Source organism: Mus caroli, unplaced genomic scaffold (assembly GCF_978045245.1).
Source record: "Mus caroli unplaced genomic scaffold, Mus_caroli_1 scaffold_3, whole genome shotgun sequence".
In the NCBI taxonomy this organism is placed as follows: domain Eukaryota; kingdom Metazoa; phylum Chordata; class Mammalia; order Rodentia; family Muridae; genus Mus; species Mus caroli.
In genome coordinates, this window is record NW_028227258.1 from 32,353,942 (window position 1) to 32,376,981 (window position 23,040).

Sequence of the window (23,040 nt, forward strand, 5' to 3'; positions counted from 1 at the left end):
TCATAACAGAGTATCATTAATAGTGTCAGGGATTAGTTCTTGCCAATGGGATGGGTCTCAAGTTGGGCCAGTCATTGATTGACTATTCCTTCAGTCTTTGTTCCATCTTTGTCTCTGCACTTCTTGGAGGCAGGACGAATTTTGGGCAGAAGGTTTTATGGAGGGTTAGCATTCCTTACCCCTCCACTGGAAACTCTGCCTGGCTATAGGAGGCACCACTGCAGGCCTCCATATCTTCCACTGCTAGAAGCCTCAGCTAGAGTCACCCATATAGACTCTCTGGAGCCTCCCCATCCCAGGTCTCTGACTGTCCTGGAGATGCCCCATTCATTGGGGATTTCCATTCACTGTCTGGGCCCTCTCTGGCCAGCTCTCCCTGTATCTGATCTCCTCCTCCTGTTCTTCTCTCCATCCCCTCTCACACCCAGTTCCCTTCCTCCCTCCACCTCTGATCACTATTTCCCCTTCTGAGATTCAGGCATCCTCCCTTGGGGCCTTTTTGCTATTCAGCTTCTTTGGGTCTGGTCTACCGTGGACTTTTTGGTTTGATTTCTTGATAGAATTCCAGGTGTGGGCATTGTGGTCTGTGATGGTTTGTATATTCTTGCGCCAGGGAGTGGCACCATTTGGAGGTGTGGCCTTGTTGGAATAGGTGTGACCTGGTTGGAGTAAGTGTGTCACTGTGGGTGTGGGCTTAAGACCCTCAGCTTAGTTGCCTGGAAGTCAGTCTTCCACAGCCTTTGGATGAAGACATAGAATGCTCAGCTCTGCCTGCACCATGCCTGCCTGGATACTGCCATGCTCTCACCTTGATGATAATGGACTGAACCTCTGAGCCTGTAAGCCAGCCCCAATTAAATGTTGTTTTTTATAAGACTTGCCTTGATCATGGTGTCTGTTCACAGCAGTAGAACCCTAACTAAGACATGGTCATTCTTCATGTGGTCACATGGAGGCTGCCTGTGCCTTTACTCATATTTTCTATGTGGTTATTTAGTTCTATGACCAAATTAAATATATGATTTGTAGCCTATACCTGCTGACTCCAGTAACTAAGCTCTGTGGGTCTGATTTACTAAGTATTGTTTCTCCCTCTCCCCCTCCTCCTCCCCTCCCCCTCCCCCTCCCCCTCTCCCCTCCCCCTCCCCCTCCCATGTATATTTTGTGAGATTTGTCCTTGCCAAGGGCAGTTCCCCTGGAAGATGGGAGGAGGAGTGAAGGTTTGTTGTTCCTCTCCTCACACTAAGGGTGCAGATTGTTGGGACCTAGGGTATGGGTGGCAGTGCTCTCTCACCTTCTTACCTTGGGGGATATTATCATCTCTCCAAGACAGGGAAAGCCAAAGTTTAAACTCACAGGGTTTGGTAAACACACATTTCTCATGTTCACATGCTAGTAAAGGCAGGCCTGTGCGTGGCAGAGAAATCTTTCCATTTCAGCATTTGGTTGGCTTTTGGTTTGTTTGATTTTGTTGTTGTTGTTGTTGTTGTTGGTCTTTCAATCTGGTCCTTGACATAACTACCCCTTTCCTATGCTGTTAATCCATTTGTTTCTGGAGATTTTTAAAGGGATCTTCTCACAATTCAGTGGAGAGGTTGATAAAGCCGTTTTCTGCATTGCTGTAAATAGAAATCTCTTTGAGTCATTACAACTTTCTTTTCCAACTTTTCCTCTTTTGACAAAGCTTAAAAATGCTAACAAATGGCTCAAGAGCATCCAAGCCCCCCATGCCTTATTCTCCTTAGAGTTCATCTTCTTCCTGTCCCACTCTGTGCTATCTCCTATCAGAAGCTACGTGCTGGTGGTGGTGATGGTGATAGTGGTGGTAGGTTGTGTACATGTTCGAGTGCTCATACACATGTGCATGTGCATGCATGCGTGTGTGTGCATGTGTTAGTTGCTCAGGGAAAATGAACCGGTGAGAGGCTAGGTTGTCACTGTCAGTGTCTATAACATCCAATATTCCCAGCAGTCTCCATCCAACTTCAAACCAGGCCTGACCCAGCTTATCTTCCATTTTCAGGATGGAACAGCTATAGACAAGGATTCTGTCTCTGAGAATCTCCTTTCTACTTTCTTTTCTTATGAGCTCTACAAGACTATGGTCTTCCCTTTATAATCAAGGATGCTAAGCTACTAGGACCCTATTGTAAAACAATTTTTTTTTCTTTCTAGTTCTCCACATTCCATTGTTATGTAACCCTTTCCCCCACCCCCACGGAAAGACAATGATTCTAGGAAAGATAGCCTGCTTCTTGCTTTAATTTGGGATTTGAACAGCAGTGAATACCCAACTTGCCTGCAGGTCAGGTCCAGCCGTTTTCTCTTTCCTTTCTGAAGTGCAAGATGCTCGTCTCACTCGCTGAACTTAAGCCCCCATTGTAGCCAATACCTTCCTCTTTCCTGGATGGTGGGGATGTGATGTTACTGGTTACAAGGTCCCTTGCCCACTCCAGTCCACTAATTACCTCTTGTTTGCTAATTGCAGGACTCAGAGGGTGTGAACAGGTCTTCATTTGTTTGTAACAGAAGTCTGAGGATAAAATTCTGACTAGCCCTTGAGACCTGTTCTCTTTATAGCTAGACACAGTAATGGCCATCTGATTGCACAAAACATCATGACTTACAGACACTTGATTTAAAGGGGGACTTCAGGCACAGTTTACGGCAACAACAACCTCATTTGTGCAGGAATCCTTTCTGAAACACGCTAAGTGAAAGAGAGAGTAAATAAATTTACATTCAAGCTTAGATAATTCCAGTAGCCAATTCCTCACTCTCTTGCTTGTGTGAGTGCTCTTGGAATGTGGTAACATTTTTAACTCGAGAATTTTGCCTGTGTTCATTAATAACTACTTGATTATTTTGAGTGGAATAAGTCTCTAATACCCTGTTTGATTTAAACAAAGGTCAGGGGGTAGAAGGGCACATTTAATACTAACTCAGAAATTCTGCTTTAATGTGATTTCTTCATTGCATGAATGAGCTGAGTATCATCATTCTTGTCACTGGTACCACCTCCCCTTTCAGACTGTGCTCTGGTAATACACCTCTGTATGCCACCCCACTCCAAGTGTCTAAACTAAGCTGGTAGTAGTGGCGCACACCTTTAATCCCAGCACTTGGGAGGCAGAGGCAGGTGGATTTCTGAGTTCGAGGTCAGCCTGGTCTACAGAGTGAGTTCCAGGACAGCCAGGGCTATAGAAAGAAACCCTGTCTTGAAAAAAACAAAACAAAAAACATAACAAAACAAAACCAAGTGTCTAAACCAGAGAAATGTCACTCCTTATTCTGGGCAAAGAGGATAATTTCTTTTGTTCGCAAGGGACTACATCAACAAAAGGAAGATAGACCAAAGTATTTGTTAGCCAAGTATTGCTTCTGTCCATTGGCTAGGCATATTCATGGTGCTGGTAAATTATTTTGTCCACAGAGTTACGTTGACTGCCACGGGTCCTTCTATCTCCTTCACATTCTGCATAAGGAGTCTACTGCTTACCTGTTATCTGGCAACATCCATCAACCCATCCATCTACATGATGGATCCATCCACATCGGAGCTCCGGGAAATTGAGTTTTCTGGAATACCGTGTTTCCACTTCTCTTGGCAGAGTGCCTGGCAGTGAAGAGCTTTAAATTTGGCATCTGTCACTGCCTGTCTTGGTCCAAATGATACCGTGCTAAATACCATGAAGAATACTGCACAGGGGAAATCAGTAGTGGCTTGTGAGATTGGTGAACTTCATATTACCATGGGGCTATTAGAACTGTTAGCCAGATGCTTCCTGTAGACTTCCAGAAAGGGGAAAGCTCAGGGCTACTGGGACCCAGAGGCACCGAGTGAAAGATGCAGAAAGTGAATAAATCACAGGGCGCATTCATTTCATTCGGCCCGTGTGAGTTCACCAACCTCGCCGTGGGTGACCAAGCTCTATAGCTAGCCTCTCTCCCTTCTGCACTGTGTGCCTTCGAGGTGCTGCCGTCATTTCACACACTCCCCGAACAGCATCCTCAGGACCCGGCATGTATTTTCATGTGTTTGCTCTATTATCCCTCCCTGCTTGAGACTCGCAGATAATTGATGATGCTTTAGTTAATCATCCTCCCCCCTCTTTTGTTCACCAGGTACCTCAGCCTTCAAGGGCCTTCTTTATTGAGAATCAATGCCTCTCCTAGGTAATTGATCACCAAAGACCCAGGGAGACTCAATTCATCCTGGAGTGTGGGTAATCGTCATGAATAATCAAGATGCCGTGGCTTCGATACTGCATGAGTGCAAGCAAGCACTGGATCGTCTCTTGTTGGAAACGCCAGATGTGTCTACAGAGGACAAGAGTGAGGACCAGCGGTGCAGAGGTGAGGTTCTGATGGGAGACACCAGGGCTCGAGCCGGCAGGTTCAATGCCTGCACCCTTGCCTGAGCGACATATTCTCCTCTCTGCCCTACTTTTCTTCTCCTGGCAGATGACCACCGAGAGATGAGTGGATTTCTAGGGCATGAATGGGAAGGGCTGCGGGGAAGAAGCCCACTTTGTTGCAGAGAATTGCTGTCAGTTCTAATTTTAGGCTTCAGTACACTTGAGGCTACGAGAAACAGTTTAGTTCAGGAAAGAACAAAAGGGTCCAAGTTGGCCGGTGCACGCAAATTTCAATTATTAAAAAAAAAATGGAAGCAACTTCTGAATGGTGGCACGCACTCATTCTCAAACAAGGATTTTGTGCTTCATCAGTTTCCATAGACTTCTGTGGCTTCCAGAAATATGTCACCTCGATACTGAGAGCAGTCTCTGTTTTCTTGGTCCCCAACAAACTCCTTATTCCATTTGTAAAAAAAAAAAATTAAAAAAAAAACAAAACATTGATCTCAAAAATGACTCTTTACATCACAACCATGATCTGGATTTTTGCCTGCTTCCTGGTTCGTGCTGTCTATAGTTACTGATATTGCTTGAGAAGAAGTTTCAATCACAAAATCTAGAAAGCTACAAAAGACGTATTTCTTCTTCGGCCAGCTATGGAGAGGCTCCCTCTTTAGGTTCTTTTTAATCGTTTGAATAATTTTCTTTTCATTTGTTTAGCATATTCTTAATATGTGCCCTTAATATTTTTTCTAGTGTACGTTAAAGTACTCAAGACACTAAAGTGTTTGGGTATTTCATTTGAGAATAAGATGCCTGAGTAAAATTGTCTGTAATGGGAAGCTTTCCCTTAGTGGTGGTACACAGGCACATATGTGTCTGACAGGCCATTTTAGGTAGCTATGACACTCTAAGCTATGTAACCTGTCATTTGACTGCCTTCTGGGTGAAGCCCTGTACGTGTAATCAGTCCTCAAACCAAACCGCAGTGGCTTGTGCTCCCATTCTTTCCTAGCTGACTCAACAAGCATGTGATTGTCTGCTTGCTGCATGTGCTAGTCAGCCTGAGATCACAGACCCCTCATGTCAGCGCCTGGTCCTCAACTATAGTTTCTAGGCTCCTGGCCAATAAGGGATAGCTGGCTCTCTGTCTCCCTGGGGCTAAGTGTCAGGTTGGGTTGTTTTTCTTGTTTCTCTGAAAGTTTTCTTAGTGTCCTCTTCCTGTTACGTGGTGCGTGCCCTCATTTAAGCCTCAGAGTCTCCCTGTGGACGTGCAAGGCCTCAGTCAGGTGCCATTTTCTTCCCAAGTGACACAGAATAGGAGAAAAATCAATTTAGTCTCAAATAAGGCAAGTCAAGGCTGTAAAATCTTCAGACAGACATGGCCTTTCAGGTAAGCTTCTAAGACGGGGGCCAGATAGCTAGTGAGAGAGGAATCCTCACACACAAGAGTGGAAAATTGCCCAATCCCTACTGTTCTGTGGCCTGCATCTGTGCAGAACCACTCCTGCTCAGGTGGGCTGATGGTGGTGAGTGGCTTTGGTCCTTTGGTTGTGGCATTACTGCCTGGGATCAGAGAGACAGACATTAATACAGAGTCACTTTATGTGCACAGCAGCTGGTAGACTTGGGGACACCGACACAGCATATTCTCTTGTCTCTCCCCTTAACCCCATCTCCTTCCTCCTTCCTACAAGCCTGGAGAGCTTTGAGCTAGCACCTGGGAGACGGGGAAAGAACTGGAATTGAGAACTGAAAGACAGGTCAGCTTGAAAACCTTTGCTTTAGGGGTACACTGTATTTTAGTGTGCCCCACTGGTCTGTTTACAGTTTGGCAAGGGAGACTAAAACTATTGATAAAGAGCAAGCTTTCTATAGGCTGGGCATGGTGGTGTATACCCGTCATCCCAGCATGGGAGGATCAAGAGTTTGAGACCAGCCTACGCTGCACAGCCATACTATGTCCTGTTAAAGTCATAGAAGAAGGCAAAAGAAGCACTCTCTAGTACTGTGAAGAACGTACCCATTCCACAGCATGATAGAAGCCTATGGACCCAGAAATGGGATTTCCAGTGTCAAGTGACCGGCCTTCTCTTTGTGTCTAGATGTTGGCCATCCAAATGAGACCCCGAGAATGGAAAGGGACATCTTAAGTCCACTTGGACCACACAGGACAGTGCTCTCCAACAGTCATCTTACCCACTGACATTTAGAAACCCTCTTGAAGAAACTGCGCTCTACACGAACATTGCGTTTTCAGAAACGGAACACTGTTCACTAGCAGTAACACACAGATTTTGCAGCCAGATGTGATCACATTGGTCCTCACTTCTAGCGCTCTGTTTCCATGGGGATGTTCCTGTGGATGGAGTAAGGGTCCAGGAACTGGTGGTCTGGGAGTCACAGGATCATCTCTGGTCATCGACACGGGTCACTCATTGGCATGGTGCTCTCAATGACAAAGTGTCTTTCCCTGTCTAGAAGCATCCTTATCTTTACTCATGGGGTAGCAAGTTCACATAAAGATATCTAGGACTGAGACAGGCTCTCTTCCTTCTTTCTGTTTCTGCTCTTCTGTCATGTCTGTTTTCTCTGTTTAGTGTGTCTCATGTACATTTAGTGCTATCTTGGTCTTTTAACTGTTACCCTGTGCTACCACTGTGATGTGGTCTACCAAAAGGGATGAGCTATGAAAGATGATGGTTGTGTTGAGGATGCTTCCAGCCTAGGAAGGCAAGGAGATGTGATTACAGAACATTGGGATGCAGCCTAAAGGGAACATACGCCTGTGGGTTTGGAAGTACTTGGAGGAGGTATTTCAATCCACTGGAAGGTGATGACAGACTAACAGGAGTGAGATAAAAATGTCTGTTTTGAATGCCAAAGACAGTGCGCCTGAGTTTGGTCATCAGGCTTTGGGGGTAGAGCAATTACAAAAAAATATTGTCCTGGTCTACTTTGTTAGAGGGGGAAGAGGGGATCAGCAATAAAAGAAGCTTGTGAGGGTGAGCTGGGACTATCAAAAGGAAAGAGAAGATGAGTTTTAGGATCTGTGGGATTTGACAGTTAAGTTGATTCAGGGAGGGAAAGCAAACAGCTAGAAGGGTAGACTTCAGATCTGGGTGACTCAGTGTGTGGCGGTCCCATGCATCCAGGGAGAACATGGAAGGAGATGGGGTTAGAGCAGAGCTGGCTGGAGGGGTTCTAGCCAGCTCACAGACATGGCTCTGGCAGGCCCAGCCCTTCTCACCGATTTCTTCTGCCTCGCTAAAACTATTAGATTACATTCCTGATGCTAACCCCGAAAGTCTAATCCCTTATCTGGCCAGTTTCTCCTCCTCAGGCTGACTACAAGGTTCAGCTAAAGAATTAAAGTCCAGCAATCAAAACCCTCCTCTGACTCACCTAATTAACGTGTCCAATTAAAATTAGACACCTCACCCGATGCAGTTTACCCCCCCCTTTGCTTTGATAAGCTACCATTTCCTTATGCGCTTGTGTGTCTGTCTCCTCTCTGTACAGAGGCTGTCCTTTGTTGCCTGTCCCCTCTCCCTTGTCCCCTGTCTCCTGTCTTTGTCTCTTATTCCCTGCCCTCTGGAACAAATAAATCTCCTTTGTGCTGAGAACTTGGTCTTGGGCATCCTGAGCCAATGCTGGTCCTTACACTGATGAATTCGCTTCAGAATGTGTTTTCTTAGAGACACAACACACACACACACACACACACACACACACACACACACACACAGAGAGAGAGAGAGAGAGAGAGAGAGAGAGAGAGAGAGAGAGAGAGGTCTATGAAGAACTTTGTTCAGATCTGAGACTGTTTGGGGAAGGCTCCTGTGGAGCATGTACCACATACTACGATCTTAGTCAAAGCAGATGGTGGGACTCTTGTGTATAAGGATAGAACTTCTTGCTGTGAAAGTTTGAGTGTCAGTAAGATAAGAAGTCCTACTCAATGCTGCCGGGGTTTGGTTGTCAAAATCAGAGGGAACACTTCCAGTTTCCGGGTCTCTTTTGTGTTTCTGACGTTTGGACAGGAGACCGTCAGCCCAAATATTTAAGATTGGCGCACACGGAGATTTAACACAGTCGCTAATATGAAATGGGACCATTTCACAGTGAACTGGTATCACTCAAATTCCCATTTGTGGGGTTGTGCTTTTTGTCTGTACTGAAGCATCCTCAGTAGTGAAAGGGTAAGATGGGTCTAGGTTTCGAAGAAGCAAAACAAGGCTGAACAAATTGATTGACTTCTCGGGTGCCACAAGCTCCAAACGCTCTCTTCCACTTGAGCCCGGTTCTCACTTTACAGGGAAAAGAATATTTCCTCGGTGCCTTTCTCTGATTCCTCATGCAGAGACAGTCACTCAAGTGCTTTACTTCCTGTGAAAAACCTTTCTTAATGCCTGACTACCCCAATTTACCTGTAGGGCAGAGTAGACTCAGGCCACCCCTGACAGATAGCTGCCTGCTATTATTCTTCAAGGCAGCTCCCAACAGCTTGGACCAGCCAGGGACAGATAGGAAAAGTGTTTTAGCCACTGAGGTGCTTCATCATAACATGGGGAGCTCAACAGCCTTTTCTTTGACTGCCATTCCCTTAACTGAACTCTGACCTTTTCAGCCTCACTCCCCAGCGAGTTAAGGACCCTGATCCAGGAGGCAGAGGAAATGAAGTGGCCCTTCGTGCCTGAGAAGTGGCAATACAAACAAGCCATGAGCCCAGAGGACAAAACAAACCTGCAAGATGTGATTGGCGCCGGGCTGCAGCAGTTACTGGTAAGGAGAATCCCACCACCTGTCCCTCTGACGTCCCCAAGAGAGGCATTTAGAGTCTAAGTGGCCTAACGGATTAAATTTCTCTGAAGTACAAGATAGCTCCTGCTCTTATGGTCAGCTCTGCCGGATTGACTAATGTGGGGGAGACGGCTATTTAGAAAGTGTCATTTTCCTGTGTTAGAGAGATGAACCTAACATGAATGATGAAGAGTGGGTGGAGGGTACGGAATGAAACCTGTCACCTTGAAGTAGTCCCATCTTCTTGGCGAGCCTGACTTGATTTGGTTCTACTGTGCCTCAAGACATTTTTATTTTGAAATGACACTTTCTAGATGTTGGATAAATAATAAAAATAGTAATAATAGTAATAATAATAGTAATAATAATAGGCTTCGCCCATCTCATCTTGATTTCTAACCTATTGGTCCATGTCATGTTCATCCTGCCTACCTGTTCACTCTCTTAGCACCTCATGACTAAGTCTGTTCTAGAAACATCAAGTCACAGATGTGCTTATTTTTCACCTACAAAATAGAAAGAAACCAACTAAACCAGTGGTTCTCACCCTGTGTGTCTCAACCACCTTGGGGCCACATAGCAGATACCCTGCATATCAGATATATACATACAATTCATAGCAGTAGCACAATTATAGGTATGAAGTAGCAATGAAATAATTTTATGGTTGGGGGTCACCACAACCTGAGAAACTGTATTAAGGGTCTCAACATTAGGAAGGCTGAGAACCACTGAACCAAACTGATACCTCCACCGTGCATGGGAAGGGTCATCAAGGAGAGCGTAGGGATTATTAAAGAAGAAAGAAATCGTGAAGTTGGGACATCTGGGAAGAGTCGTGGAGAGGAATGGAGAGGTGAACATAGGATCAAAGTCTAATCCATGCGTTCGTTTTCAAAAACCTATAAAAAAATTTACATTTTGTAAGAACAGCGTAAGAAGCCAGGTCAGGCTGGAGACCCAGGCCTGTGTTCTAGGGGAGTACCATTTTCTTTTGTGGGAACATTACTTTTTAAAAGGGTTCATTTCTTTTTCTTCTATGTGTATGGATGTTTGCTTGCATATATGTCGTAGTGCCACTTGCATGCCTAGTGCTTGCGGAGGCCAGGAGAGTGTTTAATCCCCTGGAACTGAACTTAAGATGATTGTGAGACACCATACGGGTGTTGGTAACAAAACCCAGGTCCCGTGTGAGAGCAGTGAGCACTCTTAGCCACCAAGCCATCTCTGGAGCCTCGTGGTAACATTATTTTTTTTTACCTTTAATTTCTCAGATGACCATCAAGGAAATTTACTAACTCAAATGTATTTTTTTATATATATCACATACAAGATCTATTTGTATGGAGATTGGGTATAAAAGCAATGACAAGAATTTTCACTTTGCTTACATGGCTTAATGTTTAGGGATTATTCCCAATGAATGAATAGATAGTTTTTCTCTTGTTGAAGGAAAAACTCTCATAAAGACCCCTTAATCTATGAGCACACAAGAGCATCTTAGGGAACTCCTAGAAAGGGTAACGTAGGTTAAATAGACTGGAGATTATTGGCAGAGGGAATCAAATCCTTGTAAAGAACTAAGTGCTGACCTGTGGGTTTTGTTTGTTTGGTAGCCCAGGCTGGCCCTGAACTCTAGATCCTCTTTCTTCATTTTCCCATGATGGAGATTAAAGGCGTGTGCCATCAAACCCATCTTCAATGGGGAATTTTAGTAAGTGTGGTGGCTATCAGGGTAAAAGTAGAATGAAATAATAACTAATAGTTTGCTTATTGTGGAATTTACATAGGCATCAGATCTTGCTGATCATAATAGCCCTGTAGTGAGTATTACCGTGAGCAACTTCTTGGTCAGGGGACCAGAGAGGACTCCTCTGTTTTGCTTTGGTCTTCTACCAGCAAGTCGACGGTGAAGCATCGGAAAGCCAAGGCTGTTAATCGTGAGGGCAATGACTATGAGCTGTCCACAGAACTCTTGGCAGCCATGGGAGTATTCAGCATTTGAGCTTTCCAATATGGCAGCCATTAGCCACATAGGGGTCTTGACACCTGAAGTGGTCGGTATGGCTGAAGAAATGTATTTGTAGTTTTGTTGACGTCTTATACATTTCTCTGTGCATAGGATGTCAACAGACATTGTGTTTGCCTGTGGAAGTTAAGTGGCCTTGATATACCCAAGAACATCTCAGGCAAACACCAGAAATGTCAGGGCTGTCATTGTCGTTCACTGGCTAATAATACATCCCTCTACAAGGCACAGGACTGTGTTAGAATCATGCAGCTAATACATGCCTAAAGCACTGGTTCTTACAGTGAGACCCCATGCACAAACACACACACAGCATGCATCATGTGGGGATTTGGGGATTCAAATTCTTTCCCCCCAATCAAAACTCTTACTGGATCAGGTGGCAGGATGCAGTTTCCCTCCCTGGATCCAAAGCAGATGGTGGCATCAGGGGAAAGCAGAAGCTGCGGGGATTAAGGGTCCAGTCTCTGGATTTGGCTTTGCCACGGTGAGTTAGGAGGAAAACTGTTCCGGGGTTGTCCGAACCATTTCAAGAGTAAGCATATTCTTCCTCCTACTGTACTCTGTAATCCATAGAACTCTATACATTATACCGATTCCCAGCTGTGGAAAGAGAGGCAGCAAGAATAGGAGTTTGTTCCCTTCACCGGGTCACTCTGGGGCAGTCGTAAGAATTAGCCCACAGGGCCACCTCTAGACCCTAATGCATTTAACCTGGGGGCTTTCTGGACTCTGAGCATCGTTTTTTTTTTTTTTGTTTTTTTTGTTTTTTTTTTCTTTAGCTTCCCCAGCAAGCTATAAATGAAGCCACCACACCTCCTCAGAGGTTTAGGATGCTTTCCTGGTGGGCCAGACCCCAAGTGCCCAATTGCTCAACTACTCGGTTTCTACATAGAGAGAACCACAGCTCTCCACGGGCTGTGCTCGCTATCGCTTTCTGCTTTTGAGACTGCAGCTTGCTAGGAGTGGCTCCAGCAAACCCCGTGGCTTGTTTGGGTCCAGTATACTAACCATGTCAGGGTCACAGTTTGAAGGAGCTGAGTTCTCCTATTTTAATAACAACCATTGAACCTTCAGACTCTGCTCTCACAGGAAACATAATTAAACATCTCACGCTGCCTTTTTCCACTATTATTTCTTCTTACATTTCCTATATAATATTACCAATCTTCCTCTCCAGTCTCCAAAAGAGGCATTTTGCTTAGACTGTAAACATTTTGTGCTTCCGTTTATCTCACAACCAAGAGAGCCAAGCGAATTATAAAATGCTGGAGGAAAAAAAAAGGAAGCCACAGACAGCTCTTCTGCCATTTCTGAGCTGGTAAAACTGAGGGTCCTTTAGCTTGGTGCTGGCTACACCTCCATGTCATCAACTATATTTTGTGTATCTTGTTCTCTGCTCTCTGGACACCGCCAACCCGCCCCTCCCTCCTCACCCTTTCTTTCCTCCCCCCGACCCCCGAGTCTCCAATCCTTTCCCCTTTGGTGTGTGGCCACCGACAGAAATTTATGACAGGGGCCAGCCTCCTTTGCAGTCCACACAAAGCTCGCTCACTTGAGAGACTTTGTCAGCGCTCTCCCAGAAGAAACACCTGCAGGAAGCTCTCTGAGAAACCTGGAGAGATGGGAGATTAATGTGGCTGTAATAGCCGGGCAGGGGTTTGGGTATTATACCCTCTCCCCAGGTAGGTGGGTCTTTTCTGAGATGATACCAATTATTTATAGCTGAAACATCTGTTGATAACTGCAGCTGCCCTTGTAAAACAAAGGATATCATGGGGTCACAGGCTACAGGGACCTAAAACCCTACCTCATGCTAGCTTTGGTCTATTGAGTGCCACCCCCAAGTCCATGGGTTACCGTCATCTTTAATGTCTCATCGTGCCATGGCAAACACTTTGTAAACACCGCGCTGCCCTGCCCTGTGGGCTTTGAAGCATTATTTCATCTTCATTGGTAATTTATATCCCAGCGCCGTTGTGCTGTGGGAAAGAGAGGGGGAGCCCTTTTTGTCTTCCATTTAATTGTATATTGCCTGACACTTTGACCTGTATTATTAGTATCAGTCAGAAAAAGGATTTTCTCTCCCTCTTATTTAAAAATGAAATTTCAAGGGAAAGTCAGCACTCCTTCAGCTCTTTTCACTCACAACAATGTTTACACTCCAAGAGGAGAAGATGAAAAGCGAGAGCAACTCTTTTTCAAGTGCCCGAGCAGGCCAGTGCAGTTTCTGAAAGAGAACAGTACGGCCCTTATAGATATCATTCAGGGAAACCTTTGATGGAGTTTTCAAAACCCAGTGAAGGCATTTGGCTCTGGCTTCTGTGGAGCTCTGCTTGGTCGCAGCGCGGACTAGGAAAGCTTGTCTTCCCTCCTGAAGCACAGGAGGAAAACGGGTCCCAGCTGCTGTGTAGATGCCTCTTTGGGGGTATGTTACCAGTGGCCTTCATTTTCCTAAAAGTAACAATTGCTACTTAATCAAAGAGGAATCTGGAAATCAAGCATTTTTTTTTTTTTTAAGGACGGGGAGAGAGAGCCGGAGTTTGCATGTCTATGGCAGTTGGGAGCAGAGTTGATTGCTCGACCCTGACTTAGAAGTTCCCTGCCTTGAGTTGGGAGTCCAGTTGGTGATACTAGACAGGAAAAACCCACTTGTCTCGGAGAGAGGGGAACCTGCCCTTAGTCATGCCTGTCTTTAGTGTGGCTCCCCATGCAGGAGGTAGGCTTGAAGCTCATGGCTTGACACAAAATTACAGTCAGAGAAGATAAAGCAGGCTAAGGGTAGATTCTTTTTTCCCCCTATTTATTTTTGTGCTCCAATATGGGTAGTCTATAGTATTTTGCTGCAGAAAAAAATTTGGAAGATTTATGCTGTGTAGGAGTGATTTCAAAAGAATTCTCCTCCGGAAAAAAAAAGTTTGATTTTTTTCCCTAATGTTTAATTTGAATAATAATAATTAAAAAAACCCTCTGGATAATACATTTAACATCCAGAATATTTTTCCAAAATATCCTTGATGTTCTTTAGGTAGCCTTAGTGCCTTTAACTTCTGATCTGTAATTTTTAACTGCTTGAGATACTAAAGGAACAAGAGCTAAAGCATAGAGATGAGTAAATCTGAGTTGGTCATCTCTAGACCATAGGGAAATACTTGTAAAATGTCAGCTGTGGGTTAGGCAAGATGGCACGGGGTCAAGGTTCTTGTCACTGTACTTTGAGTCTTGAGTTCCTTTCCTAGAACTTAGCAGAAGGTGATACCCAGCTCCTGAAAGTTGTCTTCTGAGCTCCATGTACCTAGTGTGACAGCCACATGCTGAAAACCCTATACACACACACACACACACACAAATATGTGTAGAAAAAAAATCTCTGTTATAGCCAACCCGAGCCAAGGAGGACGGAAAGAAGGGGATATTTAGAAATGAGGTGGGTAAGACAATGTAAGGCACACACAGCAGCTTAAAGGGCTAGAGACCACCGGTGGGAACAAGAGGGCCTCACCCATAAATGCACTATGGTTAAAAGATATTCTTAAAACTAACTAACTCGTTCGTTCCTGTTACCAGCTTTCCTATTAGAGGGTGACAGTTAGATTATTGTCCACTCAGCAATGATTTTTCCCAAACTAGCTTTCCAACTTCAACTGTGTGGTTTGGGCTTTATCGATGCAAACCTTTTTCATTTGGACAGGAGGGATGCATGGCAATAAACTACAACTTCACCACCTTCTCTACCAAATCTCAGAGTGTTACCACATGCTGGACACTTGGCATCAAACACTGAAAGGTGACAGCATGGGGCTGGAGAGATGGTTCAGTGGTTAAGAGCGCTGGCTGCTCTTCTGAAGGACCCGGGAACTCTGGGCACTCACATGGCCACACTCTCACCTATCTGGAACTGCAGTTCCAAGGTCCTGACGCCCTCGCCCGAAGCATGCAGGTTAAGATGGTTACTGCCTCTTACCAAATACCTAATCTGTAAATGGAGCAATAGATAGTCTTCTAATTGTCATGTGAGTGTCATTAATCTTTTTTATAGTTAAGAAAATGAACACTCAGAAATTTTATAACTCAGCCAAGACTATGACTTGTTTTCACCATATGAATATCTCTACTCTTTCCATTCATGGCCTATTGCAGACCCAGGCTGCCCTTTGAGATGCTGAGGTACCAGAGGCTGAAAGTAGCCATTACCCAGAGCCTCCCACGCCACATTCCTTCCCTGACGAAGACCCTCCCGCTCATCTCCAGGATCTGAAAATGAAAGGGTAGACTCCACTTGAACCTGCTCCAGTCAAGTGATGTGTCCAGGATTTCAGCAAATATTAAATATTGATAGGTCTGATCAGGAGGGCACACATCTCAGAAGTAGAGTTAGATGTGGGGTTCATGCTGGCTGGGCTTTATAGCTGGGTGGTAGGCTACTTGCCTAGGATGCAGAAGGCCCTGGGTCTAACCCTCAAATCTTCAAAATTTCAACAAAACAAAATAACGTGCACAGAAGAATAGACAATATCCGTACTAGTAGTCAAGGTTCAGTAGAGTAACAGAAATCTAAGCGTGTGTGTGTGTGTGTGTGTGTGTGTGTGTGTGTGGTATTTATGGGATTTATTATTAGAATGACTTATAGGCTGTGGTCCAACTAGTCTAGCAGTGACTCCCTATGAACAGAAGAATCCAGTAGATGTTCAGTGCTTGAGGCTGGATGTCTCAGCTGGTCTTCAGTGTATGCTGGAATCTGGAAGAAATGGGCTCTAATACCATTAAAGGAATGGGCTTGCTGTTGTGTTTTATAAAAAGAAGCCAGGATATGTTTGGTAGAGCACAGTACGGTGAGTTGTGGGGGTGCCTCAGTGGGGCCAAGCTGATGCATTCCTTCCCCCTGAGGTACCAGCCATACAAGGGGTTTATTTAGGGCATGGGAAGGGAAGTTGAGATGGGAGGAGAGAGAGAGAGAGAGAGAGAGAGAGAGAGAGAGAGAGAGAGAGAGAGAGAGAGAGAGAGAGAGAGAGAGAGAGAGAGAGGAAGGAGGAGGGGAAGTGTAGAGAGGGAGAAAGGGGTCAGGGAGAGAGGAGAGCAAGAGAGGAAAGGGACAGAGAGAGAAGAGAGTGAGAAGGGGCCAAATAGCCCTCTTTATAGCAAGTCAGGCCTACTTGGCTGTTGCCAGGTAACTGTTGGGTGGAGCTGAGAAGGAATGCCAATGCTTGCTAGCAAGGCAAGAGCAAGTAAGCAGAGAACAAAAGCTTTCTTCTTCCATGTCCTTACATAGCTTCCAGCAGAAAGGATGGCCCATCAGAGATGCGTTTTTCCCACCTCAAATAGATCTGGATTAAGGGTATGTCTTTTCATCTCAAAGATCCAGAAAAAAGGTGTGTCTTTCCACCTTGAAGTGGATCCTCCCTCTTCAAATTAAGCAAAAGACCTCACAGGCTTGCCACTCCATGTCTGGGCTTTAGTTAATCCCAGATGTAGTGAAGGTGACAACCATGAATAGCCATCATCATAGCATGTGCTAGCCAGTTGCATGTGGGTGGCAAGCCCCATGATAGGTTCCCAGCCTCAAGCACAAAGGTCTTGGCATGATTTCCTAGGGAAAAGGTACTGGAGACAGAACTGTGTGTTTCTTTGACTTCTTGGGCCTCTTCTAGGCACTCAGACTCACAAGCCTTCTCTGCCCGGCTTCCAGATAGAGTCCTCGTCTAGATTGCACTGAGTGGAACTGCCAGCCACTTAGTAGCACGCAGGAAACTTCAGTCATTTTCTACTCTCTTGCCTGCCAGTAGCTTTTGCTTATAAATAGCTCACGAGTTCGCTTCTACCCGATCATTATCTAACAGGGTCTTCATGCTGTTACCTCTCAGCAGATGCGAAAGTGTAAGAGAGGTTGGAAATGAGAAGGTAAACCCGCTCTCATTATAACTAATCCATTGTCACGGGATGATCAAGTCCTCTTGGCCCAGTCACTTCCCATTAGGCCCCATGTTCAGACACTGCTGCACTAAGAACAGGCATTACACACATAATTCAAGGGAATCATTCCAACTCCAGCACCTCAAGCTGCACTCAGACCTTGACAGGGCCTCCACCTCTGCTTCCTGAGTTGTCCCTCATGTCTCCAGCTCCACATCCTTTCCCATGAAGAGAGCAACGTGCAGGCTAAAAAACCTGGTTGTACCGCCTCAGTCTACCTAGGACCACCCAGCAGTACAACACGGCCTGCGGCCCACCAGATGCAGGCCTCACCTCTGCCATGGCTGCCCACAGGACCCCGTTCATCCCACACTCCTACAGTGGTTATTCCACGCGCGCAGCTGCTCTCCATTCCCGCAACACTCTCTGCCTTCGATGTGTCTTGTGTGTCTATCCTCCTTGAATTTATTCATCACGGAAGCTGTCTTTCACTTTCATGCCTGGATGAACACTCTCGGGTCACATATTCTATTACACTGCCACTGTGTGCTTACGTTGGTTAGAGGAACTTCTTTTATTGTTATTTCTCTCTCCTACTAACAATCAGCTCCATGACAACAGGGGCCCTGCTTGTCATGCCTTGTTTCCATGACATTTATATCTCTGATATTTTCACAATAAATGCCGTTGGTTCTCTTCTTCCATCCTGTGGAATCTATAGGTAGAACTCTCAGGCTTGGTAGCAGGCACCTTTAACCTCTGAGCCATCTCACTAGTCTTTGAATATAAACATTGAACAAATGAATGAGTGAACAAATGAATGAATGAATAAATGAATGAATGAAATGTATATTACACATGATATCCATATGGAGTGGTACTTGGCATGCATGTATGTGCCATACAAATTAGGTTGTCTTGTGTAGCCTACACACAATTGCCTGGGCAGAGGACAGGGTATAATAACAACATCTCTCCTCAGAAATGGAAAGTATTTGAATAAATGCTTTCTTTACAGGCTTCCTGACAGGATTAAATAACTAAAGAAGGTAGTCGTATTTGCTGTGTGTATTATAAATTGAAATTCAGGGGGGAGGGGAGGGAGTTTTTGTTTGTTTGGGAATACACATGAGACAAATTTTCTAAAGACGTGCAGATGGATATTTCATTTACGTGGTGGGGCTCCTGGTTACTTATATTTCCTTGATTCTCCACAGCAAGCATAAAAGTAAAAGATGGAAAGAGAAAAGGGGGAGAGATGGAGATGGAGACTTGTTAATCTGGTATCTTTAGCTCCAGGTAGGCTCAAACATACATAAGCCCACTTTTCCCATTTACTTAGCAGTTACAGGAAATGCTGAGCTGTGCATTATCCCAGCAATGGAGGCGCTAAGACCCCAACTGACTCTGGCCATGCCTCTTGCCACCAAATGAAATAAGAATTCTGAGCACAGCATTTTGATTTCTGCATTTTTTTTCTTAACATGGTGGGTGGCTTGCTACAGGCTGAGTCTCATCACTCCCCTGTGTACCTTCAGAGATCGTTGTGCATCCACAGGGACTCACACACACACTCTTGTGAATGAATAAAGTGGTCGGGGGCTGGAGAGATGGCTCAGTGGTTAAGAGCACTGACTGCTCTTCCAGAGGTCCTGAGTAAAATTCCCAGCAACCACATGGTGGCTCACAACCATCTGTAACGGGATCTGATGCCCTCTTCTGGTGTGTCTGAAGACAGCTACAGATGTACTCACATACATTAAATGAATAATTCTAAAAAGAAAAGCAGTGAGTTGGAGATTCTCTCGTTTAAGTCCGTTGTTGGATCACTGAAGAAAATAAAACACAGAAAGATTAAGTGGACACATTGTCATGACAAGGCAGCAGGCTTCCTACCTGCTCCAGGAAGCTCCCTGTCTACACAGACAGAGCTGCTGTTGGGCCTGGGACAGATTTTTGGGTTTGTTTGTTTGTTTGTTTGTTTGTTTTGGGGGTTTTTTGTTTGTTTGTTTTTTGTACTCCAGTTCTCTCTGCTAATAGTAACGAGGCCTTCTGTCTTTCTAGTTTTTGAACAGAATTAATTTTAAAAGAAATTTATAAAAGCTAACCACCAGTATTTAAAACTTTAATTTCTGGGCCAATGAGATGGTTCATCCTATAAAAAAAGACTCTTGGGGGACAAACCTGACAACCTGAGTTTTTGATTCAGACTCCCACAAGTTTCCCTTCGATCTCCACGTATGTTCAATAGCACGTGTTTGTCATTGTGTTCTCTCTACGTATGCACAGTGGTATATGCTTACCATGTACACACACACACACACACAAACACACACACTAATAATAATAATAATAATAAATTAAATTTAAAATTTTGACCCTTAATTTTTTTTTTACTGATTATGCTAGTTCTTGCTGTGAAAAGAAGTCAGAGAAGAACTAAATGTTATTTAATAAGTCAAAAGGTGCTGCCAAGGGAATGGGACTATGAAAGAGAAGTAGCAGTCTGAAAGTTTATGTATTTTCAGAACTTATATATTTAAAAAAAAGAGTATGACGAAATCCACTGAGGATTTAAAGCCTACTCTAAAACTCTGCCAAGGGGTGGGGGTGGGGTGAGCTTTTAATAAAGTGCTCTCAAGTTTCAATGGAAGGTAAATTAAAATGGTGTGGCTTGTCTTTAATATTCTACCAACGGAACTCTGGTTGCCACAGAATCAGGCATGCAAGTTATCCCTTTGATGAGGAGGGCTCACCCTACAGTGTGAATTTCATGTCCTCTAATGAGGGCAGAAACGGAGCCAAGTCCTAGAAGGATTGATGCAGCCCCAGACGTGTAGGCAGAGCAGTACCGTGCTAAGTGCTAGCAGAAAATGAGCAAGGTCCAGTGTCGCACAAAGAGGCAACCTTCTGAAAATACATCGTACCGGGAGTGTGTCCACCCACCCTTGAAGGCAAGCCAAGCGAGGCTACCTCTCAAAGTCGCTGTGGTGAGGAGCTTTTATGAGGAGCTTAAGCAATAATATCATCTTCATTGATCTGGCAGTTTACGCAGGCTGAAGCAAACGAAAATGTCACCGTTGTGCATCAACATATCAAACACTGGATTTCGTATGACTGAGCTGACAGTCTTTATGACATATTTTCCTGACTTCCTAAGAAGTCCTGAGTGGGATTTCTTAGGTCCATTTTGAAAATGAGGTGAGGCATTTGGCTTCATGTGCTACAAAGATGCTCCAAGCAAAATGTCAAATGCACTTAAGAAGGAAATGCATCCTTGTGCTCCCTTGGTGCCCTGTCCCTGCATCCCCACCCACCATGCCCTGTTACCTGCCTGCTCATAGAGCAAGCTTGCCCACACACAGAAGAAAACAAATGTTCCCCTTTTTTTGGAAGTTTATACAGCACAAGAGGTATTTCCATGTTCCCATTGATGTATTCATGGTGAATTAATTATCTGTACTTTTTATTTCTCATCCTATGAGTAAAAATTTATTTCTCTCTCCCTACCATCCCATACCCCAGGTGTGTGTGTGTGCATGCGTGTGTGCGTGCATGTGTGTGTGTGTGTGTGAGTGCACGCATGTGGGTGTGTACATGTGTGTACCTGTGCGTGTGTATGTGTGTGTGTGGGTGTTTGTTTTGTGTTTCAAGGTGAAATCTCACTTTGTTACCCACAAATGATGGAATTCTAGGCTTGCACTGCTGTGTCTCGAGTCCATCAGTAAAAATTTTGAATAAGCACCATGACAAAAACTCCAATTATACGATATATTTATAATACGTACATTTTGAGAAAACAATGCCCTGTATCGTACACACACTGGCTTTTTAAACTTGTGATCCTCCTGCCTCTCAGATATGGCTTACTTATTTAACTGTGTGCATGCCTTGTTTGTTTTGTTATGTAGGTTTCTGTAAGCTATACAGTGAAAGCTGAGACAGACTAAATCGCTATCTAAAAATAATTGTTATGGTTGCATTACTGGCATAAGTATCTTTTTGTTTATGTCAACATTGTGGTTGGCTATATTTAGTTACAAAAATCTTGATTAGCGCTCTACTTGGAACCTGTGGCCAGGACAATTTATTTTAGTGTGTGTTTGACTTTAATTGCTGTCACTATTGAAAAATTACATCCACAGATAGGTAGAGCCAGCTATGCTCAGCTATGCTCAATTCATCCAGCTGTAGGGAGGAATAAATCGGCAACACCATAAACACTGGAAGAACAGCCACAGTAAGCAGCTCTAAGGGCAGGCATAAGCAGTTCTGTTGTGTTATATACCTACCACTGTGCTTGCGCGTGTTTGAGGTAACAATGACAAAGCTGGTCTGGATAATTTTTGACGGTAGAGTGGGACTGGGACTTTTGACTATGGACACTTGAATCTGGCACTGCCGGTTGTTAGCCTGGAGGACACTGAGTTCCACTTCCTTCACCTGTAAAAACAGCAACTACAGAAGCATTCTGCGGGGTTGTTGCTTTGTTTCGTTTTTTAGAATTAAACAAGTGGCTAGCAAGCACCCCACATTCAAGGAATGGAATCACCACTAGTTGGTTGACAAGCAGACAAAGCTTGGAGTGAAATAGAATTTTTTTTCTTTTTTCATTTGTACATATATGGGTGTTTTGTCTGCATGTGTGTCTGGCTACCATGTGCATGCAGGGCCTGCAGAGCACCAGAAGGTGTCAGATTCCCTAGAATGAGGGTTACATATGCTAGCGTGGGTGCTGGGAATTAATCTAGAAGAGCCGCCAGCGCTCTCCTCTACTGAGAATCTCTCCAGCCCCCTAGATAGGACTTTTGTAGTCAAGAGGCCAGACATAAAGAGGCAACAATTGGAGCAGCCAATCCTCCTACAGAATAATACTGTAAGGGGTGAAAACATATCTGTGACATCCATGTGATATCACAGTGATCGAACTGAGCATGCAGACTGTCTTCTAAAGACTGCAAGCCACTGAACACTCAGGGTCATGTCTGTGAACCTGACAGTGTGAGGTCATGGTCCCCTCGGTCAGTACCATTCCTTTTTTTCCACCGATCAGGCTGGCCTCCAACTTACAGAGGTCTACCTGCCTCTGCCTCCCTAGCACTGGGATTAAAGGTGTGTGCCACCATCAGCCTGGCTATTATTATTATTATTATTATTATTATTAGCATGTATCACTGATGTACTAACCTATCTATTGGAGAACCTCAGATGGCAAGATTCCCACTGGCGGACTGACCCTTCCAGAGCAGTGCACTAACAGACGCTAAGCTAGCTGAGTCTGTTTGATGTAGTACCCTGGATGATCTGTTAGACTGTCTATGAGGAAAGCCTGACATTCCCTTGTCTTGACCCTGATACTATTTATGTGGGATAGATGTAGTTCCCAGGAGATAAAACAAAAAACAACAAAACAAAAACAAAAAATGCCGCCATCCCTTCATCAGTCGCACTGGTTTACATATTACATAGGACATTTCTTTCCTTTTGATCTGTCTCCATACCTCTTCCTGGAATCAGGTGGAGAGATTGGGTTCTGGGAGAGAAAGACATCATCTTCATTAGGAAACTCTCTTGGAAATCTTCCTATTGACTCACAGTCAATGTTAGGTCACAATCTTAAACTTAAAGTCAAAATCTTAGATTATTGTTTGAAATGCTGGCATTAGTCCATTTTTCCTTGCCTCAAGTTTATTTGTAAAAACAGCATAGGACACTGGTCATCTGCAAACAGTGTGTAGGTAGGTGTGCCACAGCAGTCTGTCTGTCTTCTCACTGGCAGGAGCCTTTTCTATGGGGCCTTCACAGGGGCCTGGGCACCTTTGGGAGCCTGAGCTGGAGCTGAAGCCTGAGTCTTAGCTGGAGCTGCAGCCTCTGCCTTGGTTTGAACCTTGGGCTTTGGTTGGCAGAGCCTATACCCCTTGACCATGTAGCTTTAAGTCT

General features: G+C 44.6%; 1 protein-coding gene across 3 annotated transcripts in view; it reads left to right on the plus strand.

The window, feature by feature from the left end:
• Positions 1-23,040, plus strand: part of Alpk1 (alpha kinase 1) — a 105,788-nt gene that overhangs the window by 38,496 nt on the left and 44,252 nt on the right. For all 3 annotated transcript variants that reach the window (XR_015046667.1, XM_021158235.3, XM_085835536.1), the window contains exons 2-3: positions 4,126-4,356; positions 8,989-9,143. Coding sequence is in view for 2 of the 3 variants with exons in the window: in XM_021158235.3 (XP_021013894.1) it covers positions 4,236-4,356; positions 8,989-9,143 (276 nt within the window). In the remaining variant the exon portion in view is untranslated. The remainder of the gene's footprint in view (positions 1-4,125; positions 4,357-8,988; positions 9,144-23,040) is intronic.